This window comes from Fopius arisanus, unplaced genomic scaffold, assembly GCF_000806365.1.
Source record: "Fopius arisanus strain USDA-PBARC FA_bdor unplaced genomic scaffold, ASM80636v1 scaffold00001, whole genome shotgun sequence".
Taxonomy (NCBI): domain Eukaryota; kingdom Metazoa; phylum Arthropoda; class Insecta; order Hymenoptera; family Braconidae; genus Fopius; species Fopius arisanus.
Window position 1 is genome coordinate 413,037 of NW_011887740.1, and position 17,241 is coordinate 430,277.

At 35.7% G+C, this 17,241-nt stretch overlaps 3 protein-coding genes across 6 annotated transcripts in view; 2 read left to right on the plus strand and 1 right to left on the minus strand.

Annotated features, from left to right (window-relative positions):
* The window catches only part of Ranbp21 (exportin-5-like protein Ranbp21), a gene marked incomplete in the record, with an annotated part of 5,642 nt that extends 1,978 nt beyond the window's left edge, over window positions 1–3,664 (plus strand). Inside the window, 2 exon segments of the mRNA XM_011307290.1 lie at window positions 1–2,406; window positions 2,963–3,664. Of these exon segments, the coding sequence (XP_011305592.1) occupies window positions 1–2,406; window positions 2,963–3,121 (2,565 nt within the window).
* Window positions 3,665–6,667: 3,003 nt separating this feature from the next.
* Ac13E (Adenylyl cyclase 13E) lies at window positions 6,668–13,399 on the minus strand. Its single transcript, XM_011308548.1, has 4 exons — window positions 12,882–13,399; window positions 12,382–12,753; window positions 9,455–11,506; window positions 6,668–8,368 (listed from the first exon to the last, which is right to left on the minus strand). The coding sequence occupies exons 2-4, from the start codon at window positions 12,675–12,677 to the stop codon at window positions 6,727–6,729; spliced, it is 3,990 nt and encodes a 1,329-aa protein (XP_011306850.1). The 5' UTR covers window positions 12,678–12,753; window positions 12,882–13,399; the 3' UTR covers window positions 6,668–6,726.
* Window positions 13,400–13,468: 69 nt separating this feature from the next.
* On the plus strand, window positions 13,469–16,609 carry ric8a (ric8 guanine nucleotide exchange factor A). 4 transcript variants are annotated; one of them, XM_011310576.1, is made up of 7 exons: window positions 13,469–13,641; window positions 13,698–13,804; window positions 14,251–14,390; window positions 14,455–14,561; window positions 14,894–15,769; window positions 15,960–16,227; window positions 16,384–16,609. In XM_011310576.1, the coding sequence occupies exons 2-7, from the start codon at window positions 13,727–13,729 to the stop codon at window positions 16,511–16,513; spliced, it is 1,599 nt and encodes a 532-aa protein (XP_011308878.1). In that variant the 5' UTR covers window positions 13,469–13,641; window positions 13,698–13,726; the 3' UTR covers window positions 16,514–16,609. The 4 variants fall into 4 exon arrangements, with proteins under 4 accessions (XP_011308878.1, XP_011308058.1, XP_011309670.1 ...); XM_011309756.1 differs by having other exon boundaries at window positions 13,469–13,631; XM_011311368.1 differs by having other exon boundaries at window positions 13,469–13,595.
* The last annotated feature ends 632 nt before the right edge of the window (window positions 16,610–17,241 follow it).

A 17,241-nucleotide genomic window follows, 5' to 3' on the forward strand; every position in this document is an offset into this window, starting at 1 on the left:
AAATACATCGAATATACAGGACCAAAATTGATAAAAGTCGCTTATCCAGTTAATCACAATCACAATAATGATTACGGTACTGTCAACGGAATGACAGCCTATTGCCTGAGTGATTATGACTCTGAAGAGGAGTTCCTAGTATTTCTCCATCGTTTTCGAATGGATTTACTGGAGGGTGTACGTCATGCAACAATGGTAGCTCCATTAGTAACTTTCGCCTACGTTCAACACTGGTTGACAGCAAAGATAACCAAAGGAATGGTGAATCTGCGGTATAAAAGTAATCCAAATGATCCAGAGTATTTGGAGTGGGAGGCACTTGCACAGGCGCTTGACTCTGTTATCTCCAGAATTCTTCTGGTGAGTGAACGACCGAGTGTGCAGAATGGTCTTCAGCTCCTTGAATTATGTCTCAGCTACTCCCCAGATGATCCCTGGCTGCTATCAGCACTTTTATCCTGCATCTCTGCACTATTTGTATTCTTATCGATGTCTACTGGATCTATGGCGATGCCAGGTGTTGCCATACTGCCCCGAGTACTTGAGAAAATTTTCTCAGCTCTTGTCTATGAGAGTCCCGAGGACAGAAAACTCTCAGGACCAGGAAATCGTTCCAAAGCAACCAAGTGTGTTAGGAGACATGCTGCGAGTCTGATGGTTAAAATTGGTCTGAAGTATCCCCTCCTTCTTTTACCTGTCTTCGAGCAGATTCATACGACTGTCAGAGGATTAATGAGAGTTCATAATAATAGAAATGAGGGAAAAAATACTTCGAGTCAGTTAACGAGGATGGAAAGTGTGGTGCTTCATGAAGCTCTCTTGATAATCTCTAATCATTTTTGTGATTATGAAAGACAGACTCGATTTATCGCTGAAATCATTGGAGACGCCTCTCCCAGATTCATAGCCATTGGCCTTGAGGCTTTTAAAGGACCTGTTGAGTTGATGAGGTTCATAGGACTAGATAGACCAGCAGTGGCTTCCGACAATAAGAGCACTGAGCAAGAGATAATTATTCAGAACAGAGCGGACTTGATGTATTGTCTTTCTACTGTTCTCAGTGTCGTCAAACGTTGTTCCATCCCTGAAGATCCTGATCGTGCTGCTCGGGGTGGATTTGTTGCTGCTTTGAGTGAAAGCGGAAATCCAGTCTACCGGAATCCAGCTGCTCCTCACATCATCCCCATTTTACCTACTCTGTTCGCTCTACTGAGAGCCATCAATGCATTTTTTACACCAACTGCATTGACGTTATTGGCAGATGATTATAAAAAGGCACATGATCTCCTGGAGAACGAGAAGATTCATCTTATGGGAATTACAGTTTCCAATCTGCAGGCTAATAATCTTTACCAGCATCCAGCGGAACAGTCGAATTCAGATCACAACGATCAATCCTCAACTCCTCCACTATCAAGAATGCAACAATTTTTGTCATCAATCCACGATAACTGTTATCACATGCTTGGTAGTGGTTGCCACACACTTGGCAGAGATTTCTATCAATTGCCTGGGCTTGCACCAGCGCTACTCAATTCCGTTTTTTCTAACATGGAACTCATCCCTGATTATCGACTGCGCCCAATAATCCGAGTTTTTTTGAAGCCTTTCATTTACTCGTGTTTACCAGCTTTTTACGAGAGTGTACTGGTACCGATATTGACACATGTCTCGACACACATGTGCCAGAGACTGAGTGCAAAGTGGCAGTACTTGACTAGACTGCATGAGGAAAGGTATGGCCATGACGACGATAATCCAACGGATGCACAGGAAGTCCTCGATGATATGCTCAATAGAAATTTAACGAGAGACTTTGTAGACGTATTGAAGGTGACTCTAGTTGGAGGAACAACGAGTGATGCTGCACCTCCTGATTCTACCATGGATGACAGCTCTGGAATGGCTGTCGATCAGATTACACCGTCTCCAGCTGTCAGAGGGAACAGCATCGTTGCTGAAGTTGTCAGTGAGCTTGGGGCTTTTGTTCTGAGGCATCCTTCGACGTGTCACAGTATTGTTCTCTGTGTACTTGGAGCATTGTCGTGGAATGACTCCAATGCTAGTCTTAAAGCTACTATGCTGACTGGACCCATCGTGAGAGCACTGGTGGCTGATGGCAGTCTCACTCCAGCTATGGCTGCTCATATTATGGTTGCCGTACTTCAGGGGCTTCAGCTGCATGGACAGCATGAGGCCAATCAGGGATCACTGATAACTCTGGGGGCTCAGGTTTACGAGTGCCTCAGACCCAAATTTCCTAATATTATTCAGGTCATGCAGCAGATCCCGGGAGTAAATCCCGCTGATCTGCAGAGGTTTGATGAGAAGATGGCCACAGTCAGCAGCAAAGGAAATAAGGTCGAGAAGGGGAAGAAAGAGTTGTTCAAGAAAATTACTAATCAGGTAGGACATGTTTAGCCTGGTGTTGTAAAGACACTTTTTATTAAACCTGCAATAGCATAAATTCTAACTCCACTGGAATATTATTACTTCCGAAAGGAAGATCTGTAATCATTCGGTTCTAAGCCTTCAATTTTTCATATTTGGATGACTAATTTTTTAATTGAAGTTTTTAATTGAAACATTCAGAATTTAGGATTCTTTCAGTTACTGTGACAAATTTTCGGTGGGAAATAGAAAATAAGATTTCGATGTGTAAAAACAACGTTTCTGCTTTTTGTTTTTTTTTTTTTGTACAGTCACGATCAATTGAGAGAATTGAAAAAGGTTAATGATCGATTGTTTTGAAGTTTATGTTGTTGATATCTGATTGAGACTGCTATGATGCATTCTGTTCTTAAAGAATAAGAAATTATTTCTGAAAAAAATCACCACCTGGTTGACGTCTTCGAGCTTCTTGTAGTAATGACATGAATTCATTTAAACTCGAAGAAAAATGAGGGAATGACTTTATTATTGTGAAAATTTTTCAACAATGTGTAATTGTTTTTTGTTGCAGTTAATCGGTAGAAGTGTAGGACAGTTATTCCGGAAAGAGATAAAAATAGATAATTTACCCCGTCTCGAAGTAAGTAAACCACCGCAGATGCGTACTGATGAATTATCGAAGAATGCAGCAGATACAGGTCTCACAGCACTTTTTGCTGGCTCCACGTAGCAGTGTCTCATTGACAGCCGTACTCTCCACGGTTGGTCAAACTCAATCACCAATTACAATCTATTATAAATCTTGACAGCATGTCCTATTATTATTACGCTGCACAGTGTAAATTGATACTAAGGATAAACGTCGAACAAGGACATTACATTGCTTTTGTTTCCAAGTCATCGAACCCAGTCAGAAATTAGTGCGGACGATAAAATAAACAATCGAAATTCCGGTGAAATTGTGTTCGGCGTTGCAGTTACGTTATAAAATGTTAAACGCTAGACTTTTGTCTTATTTATTTTGTTAAAAAAAGAAAATTCATCAGAAACAAAAACAAAAAAAAATATCAAAAAAATGTTGTCATTCAAGTTTATTAATTTATCATTTAGATGCTTTTATATTCTTTTTTTTTTGGTTGGAATATTGGAAGAAGTTAGAAGAGTTGTAGTATATCTGTTATGCTCTGAAATGCTAACAACATAGTTGTTGAAAAAAAATTTTTTCCAGTGCAGGGACGTTCTGGTCCCTCCTAGCCAAAATTCACAGTTTTTTTTAAAAGTTTTTTGATAAGTTATTGATCAGCAAAACGCAAAAAATATACGATTTTCGCATTTCATCATTGTTTAATGACTCGTGTAATAATTTTCCTGCGTTTTTTTTAAACCTCTCGAAACTTCATAAAACTTTAGAAAAAACACAGGAAATCTATTAAATCTATTGTTATGAAACTTCCTGAGTCGTGAAATAATGATAAAATGTAAGAACGGTATATTTTATTCAGTTAATCCCATCAGCAGTTCGCCAGAAAATTAAAAAACCGATAATTTTGGCTAAAAAGTGATGGTACCTTCTTAAATAGTCTTTGTGCTGCTGCACCGAGCATGTTTTTCTTTCGTAGATATGGCGAGCATTTTAAATTACGCATGCATTTTCAATAAAAAACAACGTAATTTAATCAAGAAGAAAGCCAGTGAAAACGATGACTCTCGTGATACACATTCAAGCATTTCTCGAAACTAGAGTCATCAAAAGATTCCAAATACACAATAGGAGCCCATGAGTGAGGAATAGGTTTTTTAAATCTCAGTATAATCAATATTTGATCTTGGTTATAGAATATGCCTTTTAAATGACTATCCAATGCACTATATTTAATTCTTCGCGTGAGAATTCGCATTTATTATTATTTTTGTAATAAAATGTCAAACTAAAACTATGGATTTTTGCACTGATGAGACTAGAAAAAAACACGAAAAGTATCTCAGGTACGAGTAAGTTGAAGAGAATTCATCATTAATTTTATGTGGTGGTCGAATAGAATTTCTAGCGACGAGATCTTCAGCTTAATTGTGCAGGACTTTGTGTTTCTTCAGATATTCCTTGAATTGGTATTCAAATGATACAATGCCCGAAATTTACTTATCTTATTCCACTAATTATGAATTCGTCTCGAGATTAAACGATTCCAAGGCAGCCCCGTGAGCTGGTCTTCATTTCTGTTTTCGAGTTGCAAAAAATGAACTTTCAGTTCCTCTCCATATTATACTCTCCGAGATTATTGTATAAACTATAATTGTACGGTAGAAACAATTTGCATGCAATATCTCCATTTACTTTTTATATGGCAAATTAAAAAATTACAATTTTACGGAAAATTTAATGAAATTAGCGACTCGTTTATGCAAACTCTGTGAATTGCGGTCATGAGTTTTGAATCGATCTCCTCAAAGGAGATTCAAATCTTGAGATGAAATCATTCGAAGAAATTTGAATAATCTTGAAACGAATGAAGGCAATGAAAAGAGGAAAGACAATTATCCTCTACTTTTGTCTGTACATAATTGTGAATGGGATTGTGAATGTGTATGAAATTAATGATAACAATTCATCATGGATGAGTGAAATAAAATGCTGCCAGTGTTTCATCCATTGCTGTACAGTTTCAGTTGGTTCGCAAAGCTGCCAATATTAATAATAAAGAAGAAAAAACAAAACAAAAAGAAAAAAAACATGTATATATTGTATTGTAATAAAGATGAGATGTCAAAGGAACAAAGCACACTTGGAGCATGAAAGAAACAATCCGTGGCAATTTCCTTTTTCTTTTCACAACCGATGACTTTAATCATTATATTCATTCAAAAGACAATCATTCTTGCAAATTACATTTCATTATGTCGTTGTTTTAAGTAAGTATAACATTTACATACATATATACAAAATAATAATTTAATCAAAATAATTTAATTAAAATTTTGGCTCTATTAGTGTTTCACCTCTCGCAATTATCCAAATGTCAATCTCAAAAAAATAATTTAATTTATTTATTTAATTCTCTGTAGAGATCAATGGTAATTCGAGACGTTTGCAACATTAATATTGACATAGCCGTCAATAAATAAATTTCATTCAACAAAATAATTCGTGATCTAAATGCATAAACAATTCAACTCAAGTTAGTCTTATTTTGTTAAGATTATGGTTTTGAAAAAGCCATTCGTTTTCCAATTCTTTTTTTTTGTGTGGATGCAATGTGAGAAAATCCATAACAATTACGAAATTCAAGAATAAAATGTTAACATGATTAAAATATTACATGTGGACAGATTTTGCTCAGTTGATCAATTAAAAGGCGTTCGCGTCCAATTCGAAACGATAATATCAATCAATTTGTATTGTTTTCTAAATGAAATACATAAATTTAATCGATAAAACTCAGAGATTCGATATGAGATTTTTTTTACATATTTGAGTAAATCTGTGTACAGAAAAACAGGTGTGTACATTTATCCTAGATGTATGGCACCCTCGCTTCAATCAATGGTACAATCAATGTTGGAATGTTAAAATACCATACAATTCTCATTATTCTTGTGCCGGTCTTATAAAATAGTATATTTCTTTTTAAAATCAGATAAATAAGGAAATCAAATAATCAAATAAATAATTCGTCAACAGCACTTAATAACATAATCACGTATTTTCATTCTTGTTAATTGTTAATGCGAAGATTTCTGGAACGAGAAGAGGAGTAACGGGTAGAAGATTTCACATAAAAAACCTTTTGACAATATGAATAGAGGACGACAAATCCAGAATTGTTTTCCCAAATAGGAAAAATTAATTACCATTAATTATTATTAATTTGTTAGAGAAACTGAATTTTCCTGTTGCATGAAATGATTGAAAAATATCATTTTAGAAACCCACTAGAATTCTCAAATTTTTAAAAAGTATAACAATGCGAAATGGTCAAGTTTCCAATAATTTTTGTAGAAATTAATGAAAAAATCTCGAGTTGTTTAACACTCCATCAAGTACTGCCGACACAAATAATAAATTAGTTAAGTACACTCGCTCCTCATTCCCCTTGAAAAATAAATATTCTTAAGGCTCGGGTGGATTATCTAGAAAAGATCATTTACTCCGAAATTCGGATGCCTAATTACTTTGGCAATTAATCGTTTTTTTCAATAATTGTTAGCTAGCGTTCTAGCGGTTGTCAACAACTAGGCCGCTAGCTAACAATTATCGGAAAAAACGATTAATTGACGGAGTAATTAGAAGTCCCAATTTTGGAGTAAATTATCTTTTCCAGACTGTCCATCCGGGCCTTAATTTCTCTTACCAATCAAAAGAGAAACATCCATATTATCCTTTCCCTTAACATAAACTTGTCCCCTAGGTTGAAACTCATAACGCTCATTCAAAACCTCAATGCAACAACTGGGCAATTGAATTCTGCCATCAACACCTGTTGAATCCATTCTAGAGGCAATATTAACAGCATCTCCCCAAATATCATAATAAAGTTTAGTTGCACCAATTACCCCAGCAGTTACATCCCCAAAATTGAATCCGACTCTCAGTATCAACTTAAATCCCAACAGATCTCTATTAAAATCATAAATAACTTTGTGCATTGAGACAGCAAAATCCAATAGCTCGAATAGATGCTGAAACATGTGACTATTCTGATTTCGCACCTGTGGATTAAGCCCACTCGCAGCCATAAATGTACTGCCGATTGTTTTTATTTTCTCGACATTAGAGTACTCATTTTTCTCCAACAACTCATCAAAATCCCCAATCAATTCATTCAAAACTCTCAAATATTCCTTCCCCCCCAAGTAAGATTCATCATAAAGTTCATTAAAATTAACAATACTAGCAAATATAATTCCGACAGATTTATGATTTTGCGAATATTTAGCGGTTGTCTTCAACTGATCGGCAACGTACTTGGGAATTATATTATGTAACAACCAATCAGCCTGATTTTTCATTGATTGCACTCGCGATTTATCCCTAGCAGCAACGGCATTACCATGAAAACTCAAACGATAGCTAATCTCAAATTCACGATTTAAAAACCACACGAGTATCAAAAGTAGGACAATATCAATAAATATCTCTTTACCATAAAAATCATCGTTGTACTGTAGTCTATGTTTCTTATCGACAGCATCAATTGAGCCAATCGTCATATTTATATTGTTAAAACTATTGTTCACTGTCTCGGTGGACTTTAAAGTTAAATCCATTGGCGGTAATATATCTGAGCTGTTTAAGGCATTTTGTGGTATCACTAAATCAACGTCAATTGATTGATCAATCGATCCAACATTACTGACCATAAAAATGACAAAAATTACTGCTGTAAATGTCACGAGAACATTTTTCATCCAACAATTTAATTGTGTAAAATTGCAAAAATGTACAAAACTCACGAAAATTAAATAACAGTAGTAGTAGTCGATATGATTTGTGAGGGTTGATTCGAAGCCTTTTCTGCAGTTGAGGTTCATAAAGATCGATGTGATGGGGAGGCTCACCAGGAATCCACCGCAACAATGCCAAGGGTACCACTTGGTGAAAAACTTAAAGATTCTCTGTGTAGCTATGGCGTATGCTGAATTCGGATCTACTAACTGACGTATGCAAAGACTCACGACGAATATCTGAATGGCTGTGGCTATTGTACAGAATATCAGAAAGTACACTGTTGGATTGCAAAGAATTAAAAGAGAGGCGGTGATTGCAGTGTAAATAAGAGCTGACACAAGGATATCAAAGTACGTGTTGAATCGTGATGTTGCTAGGGTCGGTGGATTTCCTCCGATGCTCTCGCTTGTCTTGTGAGCATTCTCTCGGTATTCTGCCTCCATTTCTTTATTCTTGAAGAAGAGGGTTGCTCGGGAAAGGGGTGGCTTTACGAAGTAAGACCGTTGGGAGGATACGTTGTCCTGAACACATCTGGAATAAAACACAAAATTCTAGAAAATTCATTTCACTTATTATACATATATAGTTTGTAAAAATCAATAAAAATTATTCTTTTCACTAATTACAGTTAATTAAAGCGCCACAATTGAGTATATGGTCTCACTTGATTGATTGTGTGGTGGACAGCTAAAATATAACTATATATTTTTGTCACTCAGTGCGTGAAGCAATATTTCACGACTGCTGCACGGTCTTACAATCCTGTCTGTGGACTGAATGACAAAAAAATATTGTTCGTAACTCGGCCGAAAAGAACTTTTCTCACCACTCGACTTCGCCTCGGACTGTAAATTCACAATCGTCAGAAAAGTTCCTAACGACCTAGTGACGAAATATACTATTGAACGAAAACGGTCGAATAAATATTTCACACGACACTAGCTTAAAAATAATGTATCAATCCCTTGGATACTCTTCCAAACCCTCAACAGCAACTACTAATACTCTTTTGAAAATTTTCAACGTCAGTTCAGATCAAATAAAATATCCATACGAGAATTTTGAATGAAAAATGGAAAAATTAAAATATCTGGAGAATCATTTATGGACGGGCCTGTGTGTTCTGATTCCTTTATCATAAAAGAATTGTCAATCTTTTATTCCTTTTCCTATTGGTCGATGGATCGATTGATCATTTCTATGATGACGAGGATGTTATTGTGCTATAGTGCCCACTTAGAGGTAAAGCGCGCGACAGCGCGCCTGATTGCCTAGTAATTATGATAAAAGATTATTATTATCGTAAAAGTGTCATAAAATAAATGACTTGCTCACAAACTACTGGACTAAGCCTATAGCCACCTAGAGATAATCCAACGGTATATCAATTGACTTCCAAAATTGCAAATTTTTCAGCAATTGGCGTACACAGGCATGATACCCTTCAAGATAATTATCGAAAAAAAATTTGATAAATGAAAATTGAATGAATGTCACGTTCCCCTGTAGCAGGAAAAAAATAATTTTTTATGTGACCACAGAATATAATGTTATCAACGACCTACACGACAAGCGAAGTGAATGTTTCTCTCTACATGAGAGTAATCAGTGACTCACCGAATTAACTGGAGATCAGACTGTTTCCTCAACTTATGAAAGCACGCACCAAATGTATCAGTAACAGCAGGAGGAAATGGATAAGGAGGATAAGATGGTACGGCAGAGGACGAAGGATCTTCTTTTGAATTAAGTGTAGAACTCGATGTATAATATCCACTGACTCTTTGACCAAGGAGATCACCCTGGGTCAATCCATTCATCAAAAATAACTGCTGTTGAATACTACTTCGTCTACTATTACTTCTGATTCCAGAGTCCTTTCTGCTGCAAACTGAAGAGGCATGACTCAATGAGGGACGAACAGCTCTAGGATCAGGATCCATCTCCACGTTATTATGCCCCACATCGATAGCCTGAGAATTATTCTTTTGAAATTGAATAGCTTTATTTCCATGAATCTTAAGTGGAGTCATTTCTTCAGTTGTTCTCTGCCTCTGCAAATATTTCCAAGGTTTAATTCTCTTCTTCTTTCCATAACTGACTGTGCTCGAAGGACTCTGACTAACGTCCTTTATAAATTCACCACCCCCGATATTCTCATTGAACTCATCAGCCTCAGAATCTAAAATACTTGGTAATGAATTAGCCTTAATTCGATAACTCGTAGGATTAGTAACCATGTGCAAATAATGCTGGCCAGATTTCGATTGATTACTGCAAGAGGATAATCGTTGACGTGGATGCAAAACGGGTGATATGCTCGTTGATATTGGCCCAATATTATTCATGAACTTATTTATGAGATCTGACTTTCGGCCCTTTATAAAGTACGTCTTAACTCCCTTAACAGTCTCGCCTTCCTCCGTCAAGTACTCATCAGCGAGAAACATCAATGTTTTTTCACTGAGATGAACTCGACCAGCTATTCCTGTGCTTTCTAATTTATTGGCAAGAGTAACATCATTAGACCATACGTCAAATTTGAACCTTTTGGTGCCAACGATTCCACAAAGAACCGTTCCAGTGTGTACACCTACTCTCATATTAACTCCCTCCCTTCTTTCTACATCAAATTGATTGATTGCCTCTATCATCGCCAAACCCATCTCTACACAACACCTGGCATGATCCAATCTTGGCTCTGGACACCCACTCACGCAGTAATAGCAGTCCCCAAGAGTGGAAATTTTCTCACAGCCATTTTGCTGGCATAATTCGTCAAATCTCTCGAATAGATCATTGAGAATTCCCACTAGCTGCTCAGCTGTTTTATTGGAGCTCATTCTAGTGAAGCCAACGATATCAGCGAAGAGAATAGATACGTCCTCCATGGAATGCATATTGAAGGGACGAAAGAGCGATCTGAGATCAGTATTATTCGACGGTATAGATCCTTTTTTTATTGAATCTTCTCGCTCTCGTTCTCGCTCACTCTCCTCCATCAACCAATCAGCCACTTTTGGGGGCATCACCGAGTGGATCATCTTCTCCTTGAGTTGTTTCTCCATTTCCAATTGGCGTCGAACAAGGAGAGATTGCCCCACTTTCATAAATGTTCCTCTCATTCTTACAAACGTCATTATCAAAATATGAACTCCGATTATGTGGATACATATTTGCATGAGGATTCGGATTGTTAGGAGAGTTGAATCGAACTCGAGCGGTTGACTTATTGTCGTTTTTTTGTGTTGATTATAGAGATATGCTGTGAGAAACTCGAAGAGAATAGAGTAAATGGTGCAAACACCGAAGCATGCGTACAGGGGCATTGGTATAACTGTGTAGATGAGCAGTTGGATCTCTGAGCAAAGGGAAAAGTGGCCGACGAGACTCAATCCCTCGTTCTCTGTAGCTCCATATGGTGGTACGAGGACTAGTAGGAGCAGGGACAGGGCGCAAAGAATAGTAGAAACAATCAGAGATGTCGTGAATACGTAACGTCTGTAGTAATCTCTCGAAGTCAAGTAAAAGACACAGGACATCAGGATAAACGTCCCGGCAAATATGCCTGCTATTGTTGGCAATGGAGATATCCAGCTTTTTATTCCCAAGGTTATGAAGTAGATTAGCCAGCAGAGGGAGATTAAGAGGACGTATAGAAGTGCATATCTGGAACAATGAGAATGTTTATTTTTAGGTGGGATCAGGAAAGAGTTATCTGGGGATTTATGTAGGGGGTTTAGTTCTAAAATTATGAGTATGCAGAAACTTCTGAAGTTATCATTCATTTGTACTAATCACTGGCTAAATTTTATCTCCTGAATTTTTTATAATGAGGGTTTTTTCATAATCATTATTCATAATATTGACCTTTTTAATTATCAATCATTTTTCAGAACATCTTAATCCTTAAAATAATTTTCCAATTATGCGTCAATTTGTTTCCAAGTCGTCCTTTTTTACCACTGCATCGGTTCAATATCTGGTTGCTATTATAGAAATGATTAATTCAAGCTAGTCAGTGAATTTAAATCTAAAACGATGTTTAATGAGGGATATTGTTTCTGTAATTTACGAAACTATGCAGAAAGAGACCTTATGATGAATTCTGTCAGTCCTATATTAATAATATAAATAAAAATTCTGTACGGGGCCCATTTCCATTTCCTCTTACCCAGGTATAGAGATTTATTTCAAAGTTTTCTGGGAAGTTGAAGGAGAAAGGTATTTATAATTAAAAAAATTAAAAATAAAGATAATAGTAGGTAAACGGAAGGTAGATTTTTACTCTATAAAAATGATCATTATAATGTAAGCTAAATTGATGAATAATTTTAAAAAATCTATTTCAGTCTGTATTTTAATAAGACACGGTCTATAGAGAGTGCTGAGAATATTGTAACAGGCTACAAAAGGGTTTTCAACATTACAAAGCTCCTAGACAAGTTAAATAGAGTACAATCTTGTGACACGGAAAATTACGATACGAAAGTCGACGAATGGTATTAGTTTTTCCTGATAATGTGCACGCTCAGTGCTCTTACCTAAATCTCAATCTTAGTTGGGGAAAAGCACTGGTTTTGTACTGCTCCTCAAGAATTTCGGAATCGAATTTTGGATTCCACCATGATCTTGGAGCTGCTCTTTCAAATGGCACTGGCAAATCAATTCCACAGCATCCAACACCTTGTCCACTATGAGCGAGATAAGTCTGTATGTATGGCGCCAATGACATATGTATCTCATCTCTTTCATTATCATTGCCATCTCCATTATCATCTTGATTTCCAGGTGTAAAACACACCGATGAATTTCGTTCCTTGTCTACTTCTCGTATCATATTGATCCACTGACGATTTCAACGATTGTAACTGCCTCTCAATTTTTAGCATAATCATCAATTTATTGAATAATATCTGCAAGTAAAAAAATATAGAAAATCATGAAAAAAAGGGATAAAAAATTGGATCAACTCCATTCTAATCAGTGAAGAGTTCAAGATTTATCGCACTACTGATGGTTGTTAATTAAATAAATAATTCACCTTTGTCCTGAGCGTTGATTGAAAAATTCAAATTTCACCGCAGAGTATCTCCACTAAATCACTAAATTCAACAAGTGAAGTGTCGTTTACATCACCAAGATAATACCATACCCTAATATCTTGTGTTATCATTGTTGATCAATTCCATTAGTCAGGAAAACATTTCCAAAAGTACATTAACTGATGTACTATAAAGAATTCTTTATGCAAACGCTAATAATTGCGGTTATTGCTGTTGACCATTTGACATAAATGAGTTTCACTTAATATTATATTCCATACACACGATCATTATTCTTGGCAGAGTGTTTGATAACTAGTTTTGCAGCAATAGAAAAATTACAAAATTTTGGCTTTCAACGTGGCTAAGAAATATTCTTATACTTTGAGAGTAAATTGAGAAAATTTTACACTAACCCAGTGTCACCCAGTGCCTCATAGACACCAATAGACACTGACTTGCTCTCGTGATAATGTAAACCCTGTGCGTCAAATCGACCACCACCACCACCTAATCGGCTAAGGTCGGCCATCTTGGTTTTAAATTCCCCCGCCACTGCCCCTCTGCCCCGCGCAGGCGCTGATCGCACATCTGTATGTATAATCGGTGTAATGTCAAATACATAACGCATAACGTTCTACGTATGTGATTTTTTTACTCTTTGCAAATGCAACCGCCGTATTATTATTGGATTTTTACTTCTGGAGTTCCAGGTGCATTCAAAAATTATTGAGATCACTCGTGATTTGGTGGGTGATGGTGAGAGATGACAGATTGTTAAAACTTTCACCTCTATTTTTTCTGATTTTTTTTAGGTAAATAAAGCGGCATAGTACTTGGTGCAATGGAAGATTTTGTTAACATTACCACTAAAACGGACTGGACGGAGGTGGGAAAATGTTTGGAACGCTTTTGCAATGATGTAAGTATTGGAATGATCAACAATTTCTTCGTGTTAATCTCGCCAACATTCTTTGTTGTTATGGTGTACTTGAATTAATTTATTATTGCATCATTTGGAAGTGACAAGATCTTTTCGAACAATCAAATTTTTAGTTTTGTAAAGAAGTAGTGAATCAGGATAAGTACATTTTTCTCGAGGCCAGTTCATAGGCCGTATCTCTTAATTGAAGGAATACAGCGAATTTTTTGCATAAACATTTTCTAGAGAAAAAGATGAGGGCTACAAAAAAGGTATTCATGAAAAAATTACTATCTTTCTTCAATTTCGAGATATTGGTTAAAAATTGACCTCGAGAAAAATTCACTTATCCTAGTTTAACATTTCATTATACAATTAACAGTAAATGATCATGCTTGATTTCTTTCGTTGATGGTGAGACTATTTTCAAGGTTTTTACTTTTTAGTGTGCCACGAAAATGAAGTTTGAGGAATTGGATAAGGGGGATATGAGATCTACAGTTTGGGGTGAAGTTTTTAGAAGGCTATTTGATGAGAGTCAATGTGAGATTCATCTCAAGTGCTTGCAGACACTCAGGATTCTCAGGTTTGTAATTGTGGATGTTCTATGGAAAAATAGTAAGCTCCATTTGTTTTATTTAATTTCTCAGCCGGGATAAGACGGATATAAATCAATTGATTATGGATGACAGACTGAGCATAATTATCTATAAAGCAGGCCTGTCTACCGACCACTTGAAACTCTCTTACGATATAGGTGTGTACAGGTTTACCTCTTTACCATTTTCAAACAAAATATAGCTCCATCGAATTTATTCAACCCCGACAATCAGCAACGTCATATCAAAAAATTGTAGATAATTGTAATTCTATTAGAAAATTCTATTTTTTGTACCAATTGCATTGAATATTCTGTGAGGATGAGTTGGGATTTCTATTTTCATCCCTATTTACAATTTTTCTATGAACTAATGTTAACTAATTATTCAAAACATGTTTTCTATGTTTTGCCCAGTGGATTTGGTTTACGTACGGCAATTCTATTAATCAAAAATGTTTTTTTTTACCTTTTTCCTTTTATGTTTACAGTTATTGTGGAAGCGTTGAAACTCCTCTGCAATGCAATCTACCAGTCTGACGTGATTCAAATTCAACTGCCAAAAACTGGGTGTTTAAAAAATCTAGTGAAAAGAATCGAAAATGAAAATTCAAAATCTGAATTCACCTATAACATCGGATTATTGTTCGACCTAAGACTTATGTTTCTGGCAACAGCCTACAATTCAGCGTGCCGGAATGCTTTAAGAGAGGAAGTGAGAGCTGATAGTGAATTGATAAAGACTCTGGACAAATTGTCCAATGAAATAAAGTCAGAAAAACTAGACGAATTGCGAGAAAATTTGATTGAAATAGCTTGTGAAGTATTGAAGGCACTTTTCAATATATATATTGACTCGAATGATTCTACGGATGATCTTAAAAGTCAACATAAGAAATTAGTTGAAGTTCTTTACAGACTACTTTTGATTGAATCAGGGACAGATGATTTGCACAGTCACATTGTGAATTTACTCACTGTCATTCCGCCCAGTTGTTTTGATCCAATTATTCCCTCGCTGAATGCAATTAAAAAAATCGGGTGTCATGATATTCACGAGAATATGGACATGACAGCGGTCCATAAATTATTACTCTTCTTGAACAAGAGACTGAACAGGCCGCACGTTCTAACTGATAACATCTCTCCAATTGTCACTGTTCTGTTAAAACTAACAAAGAGTCAAAGATTGATACGAAAATGGGTTAGGCAACAAGTTCTGCCTACTCTGAAAGGACAGGATGTGATGCATAGGCCTGAAGAGGACCCTCATGTAAGAGGCAAATTATGCAAATTGCTAACTAGTCCTATTACTGAAATTAGAGACCTTGTGGCTGAATTTTTGTTCGTTCTTTGCAAGGAAAATGGTGAGATGAAGATGATGTTGAAATTACTTTAAATTATTATGAAAAATTGAAACATTTTTTAGAGGACTGCTTCGATTGACAAAATCGATTGCTTGGTAGAAATTGATATAAAAATGTTTCCATTTGTATTAGAATTAGAAATAATTATCATAAAATTTGTCAACGATTTTTTTTTTATACCGATTTGCAGTGGGGAGGATGATCAAGTATACTGGTTATGGAAATGCAGCAGGGATGTTTGCTAATAAAGGATTATTAGGTGGAGTGCAAAGAGAGACCGAATATTCATCAGAGTCTGGAGAGAGTGATACTGAGGAATACGCTAAATATAAGGAAAATATCAACCCAGTGACAGGATGCTATGAGAAAGTTAAACCTCAACCATTCGAGGGGATGACTGAAGAGCAAATGGAACATGAAGTAATGAATCTTGTGAATCTCGTGAGTCAGTTGGCTGAGTGAGTATCATATCTAATTTAATCGCCATCAAAAATGAATTCAAAGTCTCAAATGATGTGTACAAAAATGGAGGACTGTGATTTTCGGATTCGAGGTGAATTAGGTAAAAAATGTTCCTCAAAAATATTCAACGAATTTGTTATCTTTTTTCCCAGCAATAAAATAATTCAACCATGCACCATAGGCGAAGATGGAAAACCTAGGCCCGTGCAGCACGTCCTAGAACTTCAAGAAGGACTTCCACGAAACCAAAAATCATTAAAAAATGATAGTGATTCCGACTAAAATAAATGAATAATCATAAATTTCGAATGTTTATCATTTGAATTTTTAATTTATTGTAAAAGAACAAAGAACAACATTACAAATAAAACAATTGGCAGGAAATAAGAAATATAACTTTCCAAAATCACACGAAATGTTTTTTTTCTTAAATAATTTTTTTCCCTTTTTCTTGTTTTTTTTTTTTTACAACTTCAGTAAATTGTGTTATGTGCTTTCGTGAGCATCACAATATCATGTGTATATTTATTGAAATTATATGCTATTTGAATAATTAATATTCATTTAATTATTGCATTGCAGCTATGCGCACACAAGAGTGTATAATGGTATATCAGCTTTTTTTATTTTCAATCTATTAATAAGTGTATGATGTAGGTACATACATATATATACATATGTACCTACATATATAATAATTTTTGTATTTAATTTTTCTTGACTTGAGAATATCTTAATATAGGATGGGGGTTATTATACGAATTGACGCGACTGATGGCAAAAATTCAATTTGATATGGTTCACAACAATATCAACGTTTTTACGAATAACAATATTGACAAGTCCATTCGTTCCAGCCCTTCAACATTTTCTCTTCAAGCCAACCCAAAATAAAAAAGATCCAATCCTATCCAATCCTATAATAAAATATTTTCAATTAGGATATAATGTACAGATGTATAAGTAGGAAATTTTGCACATCTTTTTTTTTAATTCACATACTCATTCAG